Source organism: Myxocyprinus asiaticus, chromosome 27 (genome assembly GCF_019703515.2).
Source record: "Myxocyprinus asiaticus isolate MX2 ecotype Aquarium Trade chromosome 27, UBuf_Myxa_2, whole genome shotgun sequence".
In the NCBI taxonomy this organism is placed as follows: domain Eukaryota; kingdom Metazoa; phylum Chordata; class Actinopteri; order Cypriniformes; family Catostomidae; genus Myxocyprinus; species Myxocyprinus asiaticus.
Genome location: NC_059370.1, coordinates 27,852,920 through 27,870,976, shown reverse-complemented (window position 1 = coordinate 27,870,976; position 18,057 = coordinate 27,852,920). Strand labels below are relative to the sequence as shown.

Sequence of the window (18,057 nt, the reverse complement as noted above, 5' to 3'; positions counted from 1 at the left end):
ATAATTCAAATGTTTCTGTTGTTAACACAACAGCAATGTTGGAATTAAATAATCTTATTTTGTACAATATCAATACTTAAATTATTTTGTCAGAGCAAAGCAGAAATGACAGCAGATGAGCAGAGAATGTATGTGACAGTAATTTGTTCATGACAATGAACCGTTGACGTTGTTTCACAATGCACAGCCACTGGCAATGACAAAATTATACAAATTTGTGCATTTGAAATGGAAATGTAACCAACCTTGTTAGCAACACAGTCAAATAATTCTATTATACAAAAGTATTTTCCAGAACAAATAAATATTTTCCAGGGCATTAAGGTATTTTTATAATTTTCCACAACTTTTCTATGACTGGAAAATTGCATTGCAAAATTCCAGGTTTTCCAGGATACATGGAAACCCTGTGTAAAAATGATTGCTAAACCCCTGGATATTAGCAATACATAAAACTGTATACATTTAAACAACATCATTGGAAAATTTTGTACATACATTTTGAATTTATGAGCTGCAAAGCCCTTTCTTTGGTTTCATGTTTCTCCTCACTGTCACGTGGTGGCTGAAGGGGTACGTTTCCAACTGGCCACATCTTCTCCCTGAGAATATCAATGTAGGACGCGATCTGAGCTTCAGTGGGATTCATACTTTTCAAAAAGTTGTTTAATTTCCTGCATGGGAAAAAGCATACATATATGCTACAGGTACATATAGTTCACCCTAGTGTTTGAATATAGATATGCAATACAAAGCAACAGAACTTACTTCTTCACCAAAGGCATGACAGGTTTTAGAATGGCATCAACAATATTAATGAAGACTGAGTTGCCTGTCGATGGCAAAAAAAAAAAAAAAAAAGAAAGAAAATAAAAATTCTTATGGCAGTTTTCTGAAATTACCATAAAAGCCAAAGAGAATAAGGGAGTCATATCATACCAGTTATTTCCTTCAATAAATCAAATATGGCTTTGGTGGCTTCAAGTTGTTCCCAGTTGTTCTGGCTGGATTCCTTTTCCTGTACCGGTGGCTGATTTGTTGCGTCTTCTTTCAGTTGACCCATTTTCTCTTTTCCCATGAACTTTTGTAATCCACTTGACTTTTTTTGAGTTAACTTTTCCTTTTTGTTTGTTTTGCCACCAGACTGGAGTCTTTTAACTCTGTCAGCTTTGTCAGAAAGTTGTAAGCCTTCATTATGGCTCATGACAGAGCTCGAGCCATCATTTGAGTGTATTGTAGGAGTTAGTATTTTTGACCTGTTAACAAAGATGTCCAAACTCTCAGCTATACTCTCCTGTCCATCTGAACCCTCTTTAGCTTCATTAAAGATTTGATTGTTGTCTTCCATATCAGGATCTTCGCTTCTGAAGGGGTCAGTCTCTCCATTGGGGGTAGAAAACCTAATGTTTGTGGCCACTGGCTCATCCACAATGCCCGAATCTGGCTCTTCAGCTGTGTCAAAGCAGGCTGGCTGTGCACAGTGATGTACTGTTGATCCTTCTTCATCAACCTTTTCCTCCCCTTTGGGGTTATGAGTCTGGGAGAATAAATTAAAAGGCTTAGTAACACAATTTTTATTCCCACTGTTATGACAAATACAATTTTAACTGCATTCATGAGTCATAACAGCAAACATTTTTATTCTATAAACTGCACAATTGTAACTTACACAACTTAATTATTAGGTTCCCCAGATCACCAGAAGGTATCAGTATTCTCAATAATTTGAACTATTTGGACGAGATATAAAATTTTGCTCCATGTATATCAATTCAGATACAGTACAAACATTTTAGTCATGAATAGTTTTCACTGATCATTAACTTCATACAAAGTGCAGCAAAATAAATAAATAAATAAATAAAATCAATTTTTGGTGTGAACAATTTTTGCATTTAAAACAGCACCAATAGAGCTGTTCAGCCATGATGTAAATTTGGAGATGAACCGGGAATCCCGCTGGAATTTCCTATTGGTTTTTTTATAATGGGGTTTTTCCAACTGATAAGTAAAATAAGGTCTGTGGTGAACATTATTTGAAAATCCTTGGAAGTTTTGTTCTACAACATAAATTATACACTTGTTTTTCTATGTAAACGTGCTAGACTAACGTCTTTAATTGTATCGCCATGTTTTTTTGTTTTTTCAGCATCTCATGCAGGAGCGCTGTGTTTTTAATATGCCGTGTCAAGCTAAAAAGAATCCTTAATCCTTACAATGCATCTCGAGACTCCTGGTTTTGTTAAACTGTTTGTTGTGCTGTGTCTAGCCTTTATTTGCGCAAGAATGCGATCAGTCTGAAATATCATCAGTGCTTGGCACATATCCAAAATTCTAATGCACATGTTTTAGCATTCATGTGGGTTTCACTTTTTATTAAATTCAACAAATATTCAAATATAAAAATTTATTTGACAACACTAACCTGAACTGCTCTATTCTCCTAGGTACACTTGCACACATTTTTCTAGGTTGTTCCAAGAATCTTGGAGAACTTGCCTTTTCTATTTGCAAAAGGAATGTTTGGAAATCTAAAACTGATATTTCCCTTTGACACACTAAAGCAGAAGATATAAAATAACCTTTTTGTCTTAAGACAAATGTTTTGGTGAAACATTCAATGTGCCTAAGAATTTTGCACAGTATTTGATATTGATATTTGTTCAGCATCATTTTCAAGTACAGTTCTGTTACTTTAAGCTAGTCTTAATAATTAAAAATCTGTATTTACCTCTTCCTCATCGTGTTCAGGAGTGAGGAAGCATGCTAGTCCACTGAGAAGTCCCCACACACCTCCCTCATCTTCCTCTTCACTCAGTAACTTTTCAAGAGGGCAGAGGAACTGGAATACAGGCCGAGTATGACCAAACTGTGCATCAGAAATCATTTCCTGAGAAATGGGGGAAAACATTTTCAGGATTCCAGGATTGGTAACTCTCTCTTTAATAATTGATAGCATGTGACAACTTACTTGTAACAAGTGTTCCAAGGCTGATCTAACTTCCTCTGTGTATGTTTCATCAAGTTCCCTCTTTGTTTTCTCTACTACTGCAGATACAGAGGGTAAAGTTGAAGTATCCTTTTAAAAAAAAAAAAAAAAAAAAAAAAAAAAATGTAAAGAGGAAAAGCTTTAAATGTCAACCTATTAGCAGACAACTAAAAACAAAATCCACAATGACCATCCTAAAATAAATAAATATAATTAAAGCTGAAGTATGTGATTGAGGCGCTACTAATGTCAATATTTTCAGACAGATTTCTGAAAACTCCCATCTTTCATTGGTTGTACAAACAGCTATGCCTGAAACACACACTGTTAATTGATCCACTGATAATTGCAGTGTCAGAATGGATGGGCCACTCAAACAAAAAGAGACTTTTAAGTTAAATCAACTTATGGCTTACTTATTGTTGACTCTGCATTAAGATGGGATATGAGAAAGCTGAAATAAAGAAAGAAAGTTGTAAAAAAGAAAGAAAGAAAGAGTTGTAAGAAAGAAAGAGTTGAAAGAAAGAAAAAGTGTCAGAATGGATGGGCCACTCAAACAAAAAGAGACTTAGGTTAAATCAACTTAAGGCTTACTTAGCTGACTCTGCATTAAGCTGGGATATGAGAAAGCTGAAAGTTGTAAGAAAGAAAGAAAGAAAGAAAGAAAGAGTTGTAAGAAAGATAGAAAGAGTCAGAATGGATGGACCATTCAAACAAAAAGTGACTTTTAGGTTAAATCAACTTAAGGCTTACTTAAAATTGACTTTGAATTAAGCTGGGATATGAGAAAGAAAGAAAGAAAGAAAGTGTCAAAATGGATGGGCCACTCAAACAAAAAGAGACTTTTTTTAGGTTAAATCAACTTAAGGCTTACTTAGCTGACTCTGCATTAAGCTGGGATATGAGAAAGCTGAAAGTTGTAAGAAAGAAAGAAAGAAAGAAAGAAAGAGTTGTAAGAAAGATAGAAAGAGTCAGAATGGATGGACCATTCAAACAAAAAGTGACTTTTAGGTTAAATCAACTTAAGGCTTACTTAAAATTGACTTTGAATTAAGCTGGGATATGAGAAAGAAAGAAAGAAAGAAAGTGTCAAAATGGATGGGCCACTCAAACAAAAAGAGACTTTTTTTAGGTTAAATCAACTTAAGGCTTATTTAAAATTGACTCTGCATTAAGCTGGGATATGAGAAAGCTGAAAGAAAAAGAAAGAAAGAGTTGTAAGAAAGAAAGTTGCAAGAAAGAAAGGGTTAGGAATAAAGCCTCAACTGAACCAGATATCTGTCGCGACACAATAGTAATGACTTCATGAATTTCTTTACTGATAAAATTGAAATAATCAGGAATAAAATGGGAATTATGCAATCATCTGTCACAGCACCTCAGAAAACAGTGTCTCATAATTTTCCTCATGTGCAACTTCAATCCTTCGTTGTCATAGGTCATGAAGCGCTAACAAAACTTATCGAAACATCAAAAGCCACAACACGTTAGATCCAATACCACATAAGATTTTAAAAGAGGTATTCCCTGTAATCTCAGAACCTCTTCTTAATATTATTAACTCCTCGCTATCCTTAGGACATGTCCCAATAAACTTCAAAATGGCAGTTATAAAACCACAACTTTATCCTGGAGAAATAAGACCGATTTCAAATCTCCCATTTATTTCGAAAATACTAGAAAAGGTAGTGTCCTCCCAACTATTTTCATTTCTACAGAGAAATAGTATATATGAACAATTTCAGTCAGGATTTAGGTCCCATCACAGTACAGAGACTGCACTTATCAGAGTTACAAATTACTTGCTCTTATCATCTCATCACAGATGCATTTCAATTCTAGTGCTTTTAGATCTTAGTGCTGCCTTCGACATGATAGATCATTGCATTCTCTTGAATAGGCAAGAGAATTATGTTGGCATTTGTGGACTTGCATTAGCATGGTTTAGGTCCTATTTAGCAGACTGCTACCACTTTGTCTATGTAAATGAGGAACTGTAAAACCAAAAGTATGGAGTGCCACAGGGATCAGTTTTAGGGCCTCTGCTTTTCTCTCTGTATATGCTTCCCCTGGGAGATATCAGGAATAGTGGTATAAATTTCCACTAATGCCGACGATACATAACTTTATATTTCTTCAAAACCTGATGAAATTTCACAATTCTCCAAATTAGCAGAGTGTATCAAATGAAATAAAAGATTGGATGGCCAGAAATTTCTTTCTACTCAATTCTGACAAAACAGAGGTACTAATTATTGGACCAAAAACCTGTCCTCCCCCTCCACCACCTGACACATCACTGACATCAAATGTCTTCACCACATTTTTTACTAATAAGGTTACAGCCATCAGCAATACATTCTCAGCACCACACCGTCAAACACCCGCCTCCTGTATGCAGCTCTTCTATGTTCTATCCTCTGACTGACCCCGAGGTCTCTAAACTTCTCCTCTCCAACCACCCCACCACCTGTTCCCTTGACTCCATTCCTTCCCACCTTCTCCAGGCAATCTCTCCGTCTATCCTACCTGCACTCATACATAATTAACACATCTCTACTTACAGGCATTTTTCCCACTACATTTAAGCAGGCTCAAGTACATGCACTTAACCCCACACAAGTAGACCACTACAGACCAGTCTCTCTCATCCCATTCATGGCGAAAACACTTGAAAGTTCAGTTTTCAATCAGATCTCTGCCTATCCCTCACAGAACAAGCTGCTGGATGACAATCAGTCAGACTCCAAAAGTGGACACTCCAGCGAGTCGCTGAGATAGGTGAAAGCTGGATCCAGATCATCCATCCTGATTCTACTGGACCATTCTGCAGCCTTTGACACAGTCAACCATCAGATCCTACTCTCCACCCTCTTTACTCTGGGCATCACAGGAACTGTGCTTGACTGGTTTAATTCCTATCTCTCAGGTATGTCCCTCAAGGTAACCTGGAGAGGTGAGGTCACATCACACCAAATCACATCAGCTACTTACTGGGGTACCTCAGGGCTCAGTGCTTTGGCCACTTCTCTTCTCTATATACACATCACTGGGACCCATCATTCAGGCACATGGTTTCTCTTACCACTGCTACGCCAATGACACAGCTCTACTTGACTTTCCAGCCCAATGACACCACGGTGACTGCTGGAATCTCTGCCTGTTTGGCAGACATCTAAGCCTGGATGAAGGAACACCACCTGCAACATAACCTAGCCAAGACTGAACTCCTTGTCTTTCCAGCCAACCCTGCTGTTGAACACAACATCACCGTGCAGCTGGGTTCAACTACAGTAATGCCTTCCAAAACGGTCAGAAATCTAGGGGTAAGTATCGATAACCAACTAAATTTCACAGACCACATCACAAAGCCGGCATGATCATGTTGAGTTACACTCTACAATATCAGGAAGACCCTTCCTCTCTGAACATGCAAATGATCCAGAATGCAGCAGCACATCTGGTCCTTAAATGAACCAGAGAGCGCATGTTACACCACTCCTTGTCTCTCTTCACTGGCTGCCGGTTGATGCACGTATCAAATTCAAGGCTCTGATGCTGGCATACAGAACAGTCACTGGGTCTGCTCCAGCATACCTAAAATCATTTCTGCAGAGCTACGTTCCCACCAGAAGCCTGCGGTCAGCTAAGGAACGGCGCCTTGTTGTACCAACTCAGAGGCACCAAAACACTTTACCGGTCTTTACCGGACATTAAAGGGGATAAGAAAAAGGCTTTAAAAAAGTAATTTCTCCATGAAAATCCAGAATGTCTCTATGCAGACCTGACATCTCAAAACAAAAAAACAAATCTAATTTTATACAGAGGAGCAAAATATAGAAAAACACTATCAGCGAACATTTCCCTTTCACTAAGAAAAAGGGGATCTGTAAAGGCTGTCATTTCTGCATTTTTGAAACTGCTGATTATACCTCTCATTACCAAACTATTAATTTGTACAACAGTGGAATGAATTTGATTCAAGGGAATGAAGCCAGCCTTGAAGAGTAAGACAAAACCATGACCCGTCAGTGAAGAGCACTTTTTGCCAGTCCTGTCTGGTCCAGCGAAGGTGGGTTTGTGCCTATAGGCGTTGTTGTTGCCAGTGATATCTGGTAAGGACCTGCCTTACAACAGGCCTACAAGTCCTCAGTCCAGCCTCTCTCAGCCTATTGCGGACAGTCTGAGCACTGATGGAGGGATTGTGCGTTCCTGGTGTAACTTGGGCAGTTGTTGTTGCCATCTTGTACCTGTCCCACAGGTGTGATATTCGGATGTACTGATCCTGTGCAGGTGTTGTTACACGTGGTCTGCCACTGCGAGGATGATCAACTGTCCTTTCTGTCTCCCTGTAGCGCTGTCTTAGGTGTCTCACAGTACGGGTATTGCTATTTATTGCCCTGGCTACATCTGCAGTCCTCATGCCTCCATGCAGCATGCCTAAAGCACGTTCACGCAGATGAGCAGGGACCCTGGGCATCTTTCTTTTGGTGTTTTTCAGAGTCAGTAGAAAGGTTTCTTTAGTGTCCTAAGTTTTTATAATTGTGACTTTAATTGCATACCGTCTGTAAGCTGTTAGTGTCTTAATGACCGTTCCACAGGTGCATGCTCATTAATTGTTTATGGTTCATTGAACAAGCATGGAAAACATTGTTTAAACCCTATACAATAAAGATCTGTAAAGTTATTTGTATTTTTACAAAATTATCTTTAAAATACAGTGTCCTGAAAAAGGGACGTTTCTTTTTTTTGTTGAGTTTACATGAGTCAATCTCATACAGCTCCTCACCTTCAGACACACTGAATGACCATACACATGCATCCTCCAGCACACCAGCAGAAGAGGCTAAGGCACCAGTAGTTCTACTTATGGACTCAATTGGCAAAAACATAGACCCCAAGAAGCTCTTCCCAAGACAGAGAATACTAGCACATCTCTGTAAAAAGACAGGACGTTCTCTTGAACTGTTGAACACAGATGATCTTGGCAGCCCTACGTGTATTATCATTCATACAGGCACGAATGATCTTCACAGCCTAAGAAAAGATACAGCAAAAGCCATGTATGAAATGGCAGAGAAAGCATCACAGACATTCCCCTCAACACGTGTGCTGGTCTCCAACCTGCTCCCTCGGCTGGACATCCCTCAACATATGATAGATCATATCAGTGAAAAGATACGTCATACCTGCATCTGCCTGCCCAATGTACACTTACTCCATCATACTTCTATAAGTCCATGGCACCTGTATAATGGCCTACACCTGAATCAGGATGGCATCAAGATATTTGCCAAAGCTATTAAAGATGTTGCTCTTATACGGTCAACTGGCTATAAAGGAACAAAAAGACATCATGGGAGAATGCAATCTTCAGACTCATCTGGCCCTTCTTCTCACTCAAGACCATCACAAGAGCTCTTCAGACCAGCCATGACTCCTCGATGGTCTCACAGACAACCAGAGAGATGGTCTTACACTGAAGCTCCACCCCAGCGGCCCCCACCTGAACCACCATGACAGACATTAAGTTATGCCCAGGTAGTATCACAATGCCACACACCACCATCAGCAGCTCCTCAAGCTAACATCAATGATATGGGAGAAATCAAACGTCTGCTGGGTCTTCTGTACAACAAACTGTTAAATTAAAAATGCACACCAACACTAAAATTTAACTTATTTTACAGTGGATAAACTTATTCAAATTATTATCTATTAAGAATAAATTAAATGTAAATTAATCTGCATCACAAATCAATAGCAATATTTTATTCTTAGATCCTATGAAATTGTTAAACATTAGCTTTTGGAACATTCAGGGTTTGTACTCTAAGACATTTGGACTAAAATGTACAAACAACATTTCACATGTTGACAAACTGATTCTAACTAAAACATGGTGTAAAATGGCTGTCTCCACCCAATGCCCGCAGGTTACTGTGAACACATTGTACCCGCCTGGAAACACAGCTCAATACATCGTGATAGAAGCTCTGGAGGTTTCTTTATATGGACAAAAAATTATCAGACCCCTTTTATAACACCACTTCATCAAGGCAAAATCCACATATGATTAAAATTAGACAGAAGCTTTGGAATCCTGGATAAAGATCTGTATATTTGTGGAATTTACATACCACCATACGATTCCCAATATTACAATGATTAAATTTCCCATTTTATTGAAAGAGAAATTAGTCCATATCAAACTCAGGGAAAAATGTTACTATGTGGCAATTTCAATGCTCGAACTGGCTTAGAGCCAATATACATTAATAACTTGGGAGATAAGCATCTGTTTACTCAAATACCTCAAGATCTCTTCATTGCTCTTGCTTCAAGAAATAATCAAGATACAGTACTCAACAGAAATGGAAAGGATGTACCGCAACTCTGTCAAACCCTAGGTCTTTATATTCTCAATGGCAGAATCAAAGGAGATTCTTGCGGATGCTTTACTTACAGTTCAGATCTGATGAACAGTGTAGTAGATTATGCCATAACAAATATAAGCACCTCCTACTTTAATGCATTTACTATCAAAGCTCAATCACCCTTTTCTGACCACAATCAGATCAATAATTCCATTAAAAATTTAAACAAATCAGAAGCCCCAAATAAAAAGCCAACTGATCTGTATAAACTTAAATCATACAAATGGACTGATAGTACTGCTGATACATATATTAAAGCATTAAATTCAAATGAAATAGTAAATTCTATCAGAACATTTAATAACTCAACATTTGCTTACAATCAAGGAGCTGATTTGGCCAATCACATTTATGAAATTGTGGAAAATACAGCAAGAAAAGCAAAGTTAAGGGAAAAAAAATCAAATGAGTACAAAAGAGACACTAACAAAAGCCTCCCGAAAAATGGTTTGACCGTGATTGTAAATCAATTAGGCAAGAACTAAGATTGACTTCAAACCAAAAACACACAAATCCAGACGAGTTACGTTTAGAACACTCAAAACTTCTTAAACAACAAAAAAAAAGACACTGAGACAAAAACAGAAATACTACAGCCAGACCCTAAAGAACACTGAAAACACAATAGACCAGAGTCAGTTCTGGAGCCTATGGAATGGCTTAGGCACTACAAAATCACATGAACTAGGCATACAAGATGGCAACATTTGGAAAGATTATTTTGAAAACCTCTATACCCATCAAATTGGTTATTTAAATTACCCTAATCAAACAAAAATCCTTGAAAAAAGTTAAATACTCTTGAGTCATACATCAAAAACAACCAAAATCCACTAGATTAGCCAATAACCCAACTAGAACTAATTGAAAAACTGAAATCCCTTAAATCCAATAAATCCTGTGGTCCTGACAACATAAGAAATTAGATGCTAAAAACCAGCTCTCCTACATTACAGAATACATGCTGAAACTCTTTAACATGATTCTGATGTCGGATGTTTTCCCTGATGTGTGGAATAAAGGGCTTATCTCTCCAATCTTGAAAAGTGGAGACAAAACAGATCCCAATAACTACAGGGGAATCTGTGTAACCAGGAACTCATTAAAGTATTCTGTTCCATTATCAACTCACAACTTTCATCTTTCATTAAAGAACATAATGTCATCAGCAGATCTCAAATTGGTTTCCTTCCTGAACACACTGAATATATATTTACACTAAACACATTAATTAACAAACATGTACACCAAAAGAAAGAGGGCAAATATTTGCATGCTTTGTAGATTGCAAGAAGGCTTTTGACTCCATTTGGCATAAAGGTTTATTATATAAAATTAGTCAAAGTGGCATAGGGGGTAAGGTATATGACAAAATTAAAAATATGAACACCCAAAATAAATGTGCAGTAAAAATTGGCCAGAAAAGAACAGAATATTTTCCCAACACCAAGGGGTAAGACAAGGATGCTGTCTCAGCCCGACTTTATTTAACATTTATATTAATGAATTAGCAGACCCTGCTGGACAGATCCGCGAGTCCAGGACTAGAACTAAAAGGACATGGAAGTCAAATATTTACTGTATGCAGATGATCTATTAATTTTATCTAAAACACCAGAAGGTCTCCAAAACAATCTAGACATCCTAAATCAATTCTGCCAAGATTGAGCCCTAGAAATCAACGTCCAAAAAACTAAAATTATGATATTTCAGAAAAAAACAAGAAATCTGGAACAAAAATACAAATTTACTTTAAATGATACCACACAATATACTTACCTAGGACTTGTCTTAACCCCCTCTGGAAATTTAAATTCAGCAATTAAAACAAAGCCTGCACAACAATTCATGCCAAAAAATGAAACTATTCAAAATAAACATTCCAATCAGAATTTGGAGAAAGATATTTGATAGTGTCATACTCCCCATAGCTTTATATGGACGTGAAGTATGGTTTCCTTTCAATAATTATAGCCATAATGCTTGGGACAAGCATCCTATAGAAGGTTTACATGTAGAATTCTGTAGAAGTGTCCTTCATGCCAACTTAACTCTCAACTTAAATATTAAAAAAAGAATGTTAACTCTAGTTCTAAAGATACCCTTCATTATAAAGCACTGAAAACACAAGAACTCAATCCACAAAGTCCTCTCTGCCTATTAGTGTCAAAACTCACAAACAAAGCACCCAAAATCAACTCAAAACAACTAATAAGAATAAAATAAATAATGAATCTCCAAACTGATATATACATGGAACATTGGAGGGAACAAACAAAAACAAAGTTGCCTAAAACACTACCTTCAACTCAACAACGGGTACAGACTTGCTGCATATCTGTTCTTGGTCAGAAATACCAAACATAGACAACTATTAACCAAATACAGACTAAGTGACCACCAACTGGCCTTTGAAATAGGAAGGCATTAAAAGACATGGCAACCTAAAGAAGATCGAACATGTGTCCATTGTACATCAGGTGAAGTAGGGACAGAGGTACACTTCCTCATTCACTGTGAAAAATACTCACACCTCAGAGATTCATTATATATGAAATTACAACATCTTATCCCCGAGTTTCATTGCCTCAGTGAAAATGACAAACTGAAAATCTTACTTGAAGGACCCACTTCACCCTTAGTGGCCGATCACATTAACAAATGCCACAAACTACAAAATGAATACACATCCAGCACTGTTTCAGCAGTTTAGTTTAGCTACTGTTATTTATTTATTATTTTATTTATTTACATTTTACTGTATATGGCAAGCAAAATTACATGTGTTTGTTTCCCTAGTTGTTTCTTGTCTAGTTTTGTTTTGTCTTATTGTTCATGTCCATTTTACTGTATTCACTTGTTTGTTATTCTTGTAATGCTTTGACAATATGTACTTACTCTATGTCATGCCAATAAAGCTAATTTGAATTTGAAAAAGAAATGAAAGAAAAGAAAGAAGAGCATTTGAACATTTTGTTATGGACATTCTTACCATTCCTTCTCTCACCTGCCAGAGACTATGAAAATGAAGTATATCTGACTGCGTCTTTTTCACATCCCAGTGGAGATTCTCCGGATTATTTCTCTCCTCCAGGTGAATGTTGAAACACAATTCCTTCTTTTCCTTTTCAACCTGAGATAATGTTTCTTTTTAATTACTCAAAATAAAACTCAAAATATTGCAACTGGTTACCTTTCATTTATTTATAATATGTCTCTTACATTAGTAACACGGACTGCCCACTTTCCCACCCGCCACATCTCATAGGAAAGCTTAAACTCCATGTCCTCTTGGAGACTTGTTAGGTAAACATCCACATCACTGTCCTTTTAAAAGAAGGCACGGACAGACTCAGTTGCATGAAAAACAGTTAAACAATAAGTTGCATGCAAATTTGCTATGGTTTCCTCACATTATCAGAGTCCATAAGGCTTCTGACGGAGCTCTCTCTGCTGCTTGCGTCATCATCCTCAATCACAGCAGATCTACGTGCTGATAAAGCCCTCTGTAAAAGCTCTTGCTCTTTATTTTTGAGCTTTTTCTTTTTGGCCTTCTTTGACTTTACCTTATCGACGAATTTAGAAAATGTTTCTTTGATCCTATTGCCTGCTTTGAAACCGTAAACAAGAGTAATTAAATTACAAATATTTTAACCTATAAAAGTAACTGATAACAAATTCAATAAAGTCAGTATACTTATATACAGTATGACATTAATCATGTAAACATACTGCTTTAAAATCAAATAACTTAGCTGAAAGAGAAGTACAGCACCCTTCTTTTTTCCTCTGGTTTCTTCAGACCGACCATCCTCTGTATCTGTCATTCTGAGGAATGTCAATCAGCAACAGGTTTGAAACAGGAAAGAGATTACCCAAATGAGATTTAATCTGATAAATATTTTTAACTACAGTACACAGCATAAATGAGTACACCCCCTCTGAAACCTAACAAATTCAGCTCTTTCTCTTTACAAATAAGACATATTTGGTGTTCATGTATAATGTCATGTTTAAGCAACTCTTGTTCATCAGATACTAATGACACATGTCAATGCTAAACAAGAAAATAATTACTTTTTCAAAATGATAAAAGGACATGTTGCAAAAATGAGTACACCCTCCTGAAAGTCATAATATATAACTTAATCAAAATTGTCTGGTGCTTGTTGAGGAAAAATTATTTTGTGTTCAGATAACTTACACTTCTGCTCTTTCACTTCCTGTGGAGGATGGTGTACCTTCCCTGTCAGAGTTTACCAAGTCTCCAATCGAGTTTTTGGGGGTTACTCGATCCAACTGCAAAACCACCATCTGATTGAGGTTGTCTGGATCACAGAGGCATGTCACAAGCACATCCAATGCTAGAGATGTAACCACGAGTGACCAAGAATTCAGTGTTAGTGTGTTGTTATTATTAGATGTAAAATATGCACATTAAATTTACAATAACCCATTTAAGTATCAAATATCATTTAAAGCAGCATTTGGATAAACACTGTACGCTTATTGATCTATTCTGAACCTGATAGAAAACAACAGTAAAGAGTTTTATGAACCCATGCACCAACAGTCAAGAATTCATATATTCATATTGATACCCGTGCCATTGAAGTACTTTCATTAAAAAATGTGGATAAACTAGTCGGTAACAGCAGTGAAGGTGTGCTGAGATAATCTGTGAGAGCAACAAGAACCTCGGCGACAGTGTTTCACAGATACTATCCTATATTGAAGAGTGAATGGTTCAAACAGTGATGCCAGAGAGCGGAGTGGAATGTTCTGATAACTAGAAAGAATTTAAAATAAAGGTCGGTAGGACCAACCTTTTGTAGCCAATATTTCAGTTAGGATGCACTGGTAGAGCTGTGGTTCCCAAACGTACTCAGGGAAAAGGTTTCGCACCAATGCCACAGAGAAGTTTCTAAGGACTGCCATTTCCTCAGACCTCGAGCGGAACACTGGGGAACTGAAACAGGTAAAACAAGAAATGTGAACAGGTCAGTAGTCATACTGTATTCAAATGACATCCAAGTCATTTTACTAGCAGTGTGGACTCTTTCACAGCCTGTGAGGACCCATTTCTGCCTTATTTAGCAGCATAAACTAGCAAACTTTTCTTATATTATCACATTTTTTATTTTTTTAGTGTAAATTTCTAATATTATCTTTGTGTTATATTATCCTGCCATTAAAATAAATAGTCAGTCCATCTCTCTTCTTTTTTACACTTTTGGAATGACATGTAAACGTACTGGTAAAGACTTTTTAGAGCAAATGGGAATGCAAAAATAATATTTGCTCCAATTTTTCTCCCATTTACTGTTATAGAAGTTTACCTCCATTTTCCAAACCTGGAAATGTGAAAGGGGTCCACTCTTGCAATTGTCAATGGTGGGTAATGCCAGTAAGGTTAATAATGAAAGTCCATCAGTTTTGCGAGAAATTCACACCTCTGCAAATTCTGTACCCATAAACTCATGATTCATAAGAATCAGTTCTGCTTGTGTTACGCATATAATAGAAAAGGAAATTAACAAAACAATGACAAAAAGCATACATTATGCTCACCCATCTGACTGCTTTGCTCTGTGGAGGTGTTGAGTGAATATCCGAATGCAACCCACACTAGTTGCAGAGAGATCAAATTTCTTGGCCTTGCAAATGGTTTTCTCCACAACCATGTTGAACTCCCTCTGCAGTGCCCTATGTAAGGGCTGACTATCACCAAGTTCTGGGACAGTGTACCAAGGCTGGACCAGATGAGCATAGGCACATTTAAACACTACAAAAGACATTGAAATACCATAAATGAAATAATGTACAACTGCAATGATATCCCGAGACTCACTTTAATGCCATATGCTCTTTGTCTTTTGATGAGAAAATTAACGGAGGTATAGAGTATACATTTCCTGAAAGAGTTGTGCCACACAAACCTATCAGAATTTACCCTTTTTTTTTATCTGATCTTCAGCTTCCTTTTATATGTCATGTTTAAAACATATTTCAAACTTTAATAGATTCAAAGAAAATTCCTCCAGTCATTATTTCCAAACATGCTTGACAAGAAAAATGGAGTGAAGAAATGTATTATTTACCCTGGAGAAGTGACCTCTGTACATTTGGATATTGCATTGTCTGAGGCCTAATTTGAGCTAGTCTGGTTGCATCAAGCTCATCACCAACATGATGACCCTTCTTTGTCTGAATTAGGAGGATTAAAGGTGCAAAGGATTATACTACAGTCATTTCACTGATCAGTGCACATGAATACAGAAATGAGGGCAGCAGGAACTTTGATGGTTTTGCTTTCTGGAAGACTCTACTTACAGAAATAAGGATCAGGGTAGGGTTGTACCAGCTGTGCGTAAGGTCTCACTTAAGTTGGGACATAAAGTTCATACTAAGGGCTTAGTAACTACTAGTTAGTTTATAACTAAATCAGTGCTTAATTTTGGTTGCACCACCTGTTCTTAAGGCAAGACAGTAGGTCGCAAGCTCTCCGTAAAGTAATGCATAGTCGCATAATATGACGTTTACCTGTATTATCCTATAAATTGCCTTCAGATTTGTACACAGAAGTGTTAAAAAGCCGTGAACTTCAATTTGAACTTGTTACGGTTGATGTTCAAACCTTGTTTGCTCACGTAACTGTCAGCTGTAATACATTATATCCCCACTGAAATACGATACGTAATTAAATAAGATTTAATTAATAGTATATTTAGCTTATGTAAATAACAATATTCAGTAACTGTATCTAAAACGAATAAGGGGCAATAAATAAATAATTACTTAAACAACAGGCTGGAAAAATAGACATTTATTCATTTTAATATATATATATATATATATATATATATATATATATATATATATATATATATATATGTTAAAACTTGACACCGTACACAGGAAAGTGCACGTTTTGATCGGTTGAATCATGCTGAAGTAACTTTTTTACATAATGTTTTCTCCCGTAAATGTAAAGGAAGATGCCAACCTCATTATATACATGTCAACAGGATTTAAGCCTGTCACACAAAACGTGAGCTCATTGATGTCATTAAACGAGTCTGCATTTTTAATTCCATCCGTTACTCCTGGTCTGAGGCTGCCATAAATATTTCGTTTATATGTAGCTATGTTATACCTAAGTTTAATGGTGCAACGCTCAAATATTTAGTAGTGCGTAAATTGTGACTTAGTGCCCATCAACTAGGCTAAGTTGTAACTTACGTATAGCTGGTGCAACCGGTCGAAACCGTGAAGAAGTGACAGTGAAAACTGAAGGTTTTAGCCTGCTATTAAAAGATTTTCCATAGTCACCTGATTGTTTCTGTTGTTGGCATGACCTGAGAACTGCAGCCAGCCTCAAACAAGGCTTTCAATAGTCCACTATAGATTAGTGATTATTCTTACCATTTTTTTTTTATTATTTTTTGTCATAGTTCTGGCTGAAATCTTTTCATAATTTTGACTTTGTCATATCTCATTTTCTCAGCTTCATGCTCAGATTCCAAGTCATGTTTTGAATTTAATTTCAGTTTACTATTGTGCTCAGGAGGGTCACAACAACAACAACAAAAATAATACATTTCCAGAAGCATTATTCTTAATGTTCTTGCAGTAAGGTTCTTAGGTTTTTCATAACTCTTTCACGTCACCGACTTATCGCCATAGTTGATACATTACAATATGTTTCCTACATTTCAAACACATTGTGCCATGTAATGCTATAGATGTTTAAATCAGAGAAATTACCGTTTAGCGATAATTGCTGAAACGAAGGAATAAATAGATTGATACCTGTCGTGACGTTTCCTCAATTATATTATCCGTCTGAGTGCTTGTTTCACGGTCTTGATTTTTAAAAGGAAAATTGAAAAAGCATAAAAAGCAAAACAAAGCCTGTGTCCATAATTGTCCAAACCCTGAGAAGTACCAAACCAGCACAAAGATCATGGCGATAAAGCACCGCCAGGTGTACATGTTTAAAAAGATCCAGTTTCAGAAAGAGATTCCTTCGCATTAGTTCTTCATTCGTTCATTTGAAAGCAAGTGTTTATCCCTGTCTACTTCATTCATGCACACGGAGGACACTCGTTGTGTACAGAACCGGAAGATAAGTTTGAGGGGTTTAAAAGCGAACCTGCAGTCGAATTGTGATTGGTGCAATATAAATTGTCGTCGTATTTGCCCTCCCTTGAGCATTTGCTTATTCATTTTCTATGCTCTGCTTACTGTAGGTAATAAATGTGTGGTGCTTAAGTTAGATTTATTTTTCTATGTATTGAAATGACAACATTTTACTCCAATAAAACCACTTACAGTGGAACTTCTACCCAAAAATTTCCCTACACAAGTATCTAAACTGAACCATCTTCACTGCTGGGAGGCACACATGGAGTAAACTTCATTCATCCTTGTAGGAGCCCTCTCATAAACTCAGCAAAAAAAAGAAACGCCCCTTTTTCAGGACACTGTATATTAAAGATAATTTTGTAAAAATCCAAATAACTTTACAGATCTTTATTGTATAGGGTTTAAACAATGTTTTCCATGCTTGTTCAATGAACCATAAACAATAAATGAACATGCGCCTGTGGAACAGTCGTTAAGACACTA

General features: G+C 36.8%; 1 protein-coding gene across 1 annotated transcript; it reads right to left on the bottom strand.

Annotated features, from left to right (window-relative positions):
• Positions 1-532: 532 nt before the first annotated feature.
• On the bottom strand, positions 533-17,872 carry LOC127417676 (uncharacterized). Its single transcript, XM_051657819.1, has 13 exons — positions 17,239-17,872; positions 15,528-15,633; positions 14,998-15,211; positions 14,253-14,395; positions 13,631-13,790; positions 13,202-13,254; positions 12,840-13,033; positions 12,649-12,753; positions 12,419-12,559; positions 2,972-3,079; positions 2,732-2,890; positions 940-1,537; positions 533-674 (listed from the first exon to the last, which is right to left on the bottom strand). The coding sequence occupies exons 1-13, from the start codon at positions 17,419-17,421 to the stop codon at positions 667-669; spliced, it is 2,172 nt and encodes a 723-aa protein (XP_051513779.1). The 5' UTR covers positions 17,422-17,872; the 3' UTR covers positions 533-666.
• Between the last annotated feature and the right edge of the window lie 185 nt (positions 17,873-18,057).

What these genes read in the sequence shown, in the direction of transcription:
- LOC127417676 (XM_051657819.1), bottom strand. Translation starts at nt 17,421, where the DNA reads ATGTACACCTGGCGGTGCTTTATCGCCATGATCTTTGTGCTGGTTTGG. An exon ending in GGAAGTGAAAGAGCAGAAGT is followed by an intron (nt 13,255 to 13,630) that starts GTAAGTTATCTG and finishes GACATTCCTCAG; the next exon opens with AATGACAGATACAGAGGATG. An exon ending in CCTTGGAACACTTGTTACAA is followed by an intron (nt 2,891 to 2,971) that starts GTAAGTTGTCAC and finishes CCCATTTCTCAG; the next exon opens with GAAATGATTTCTGATGCACA.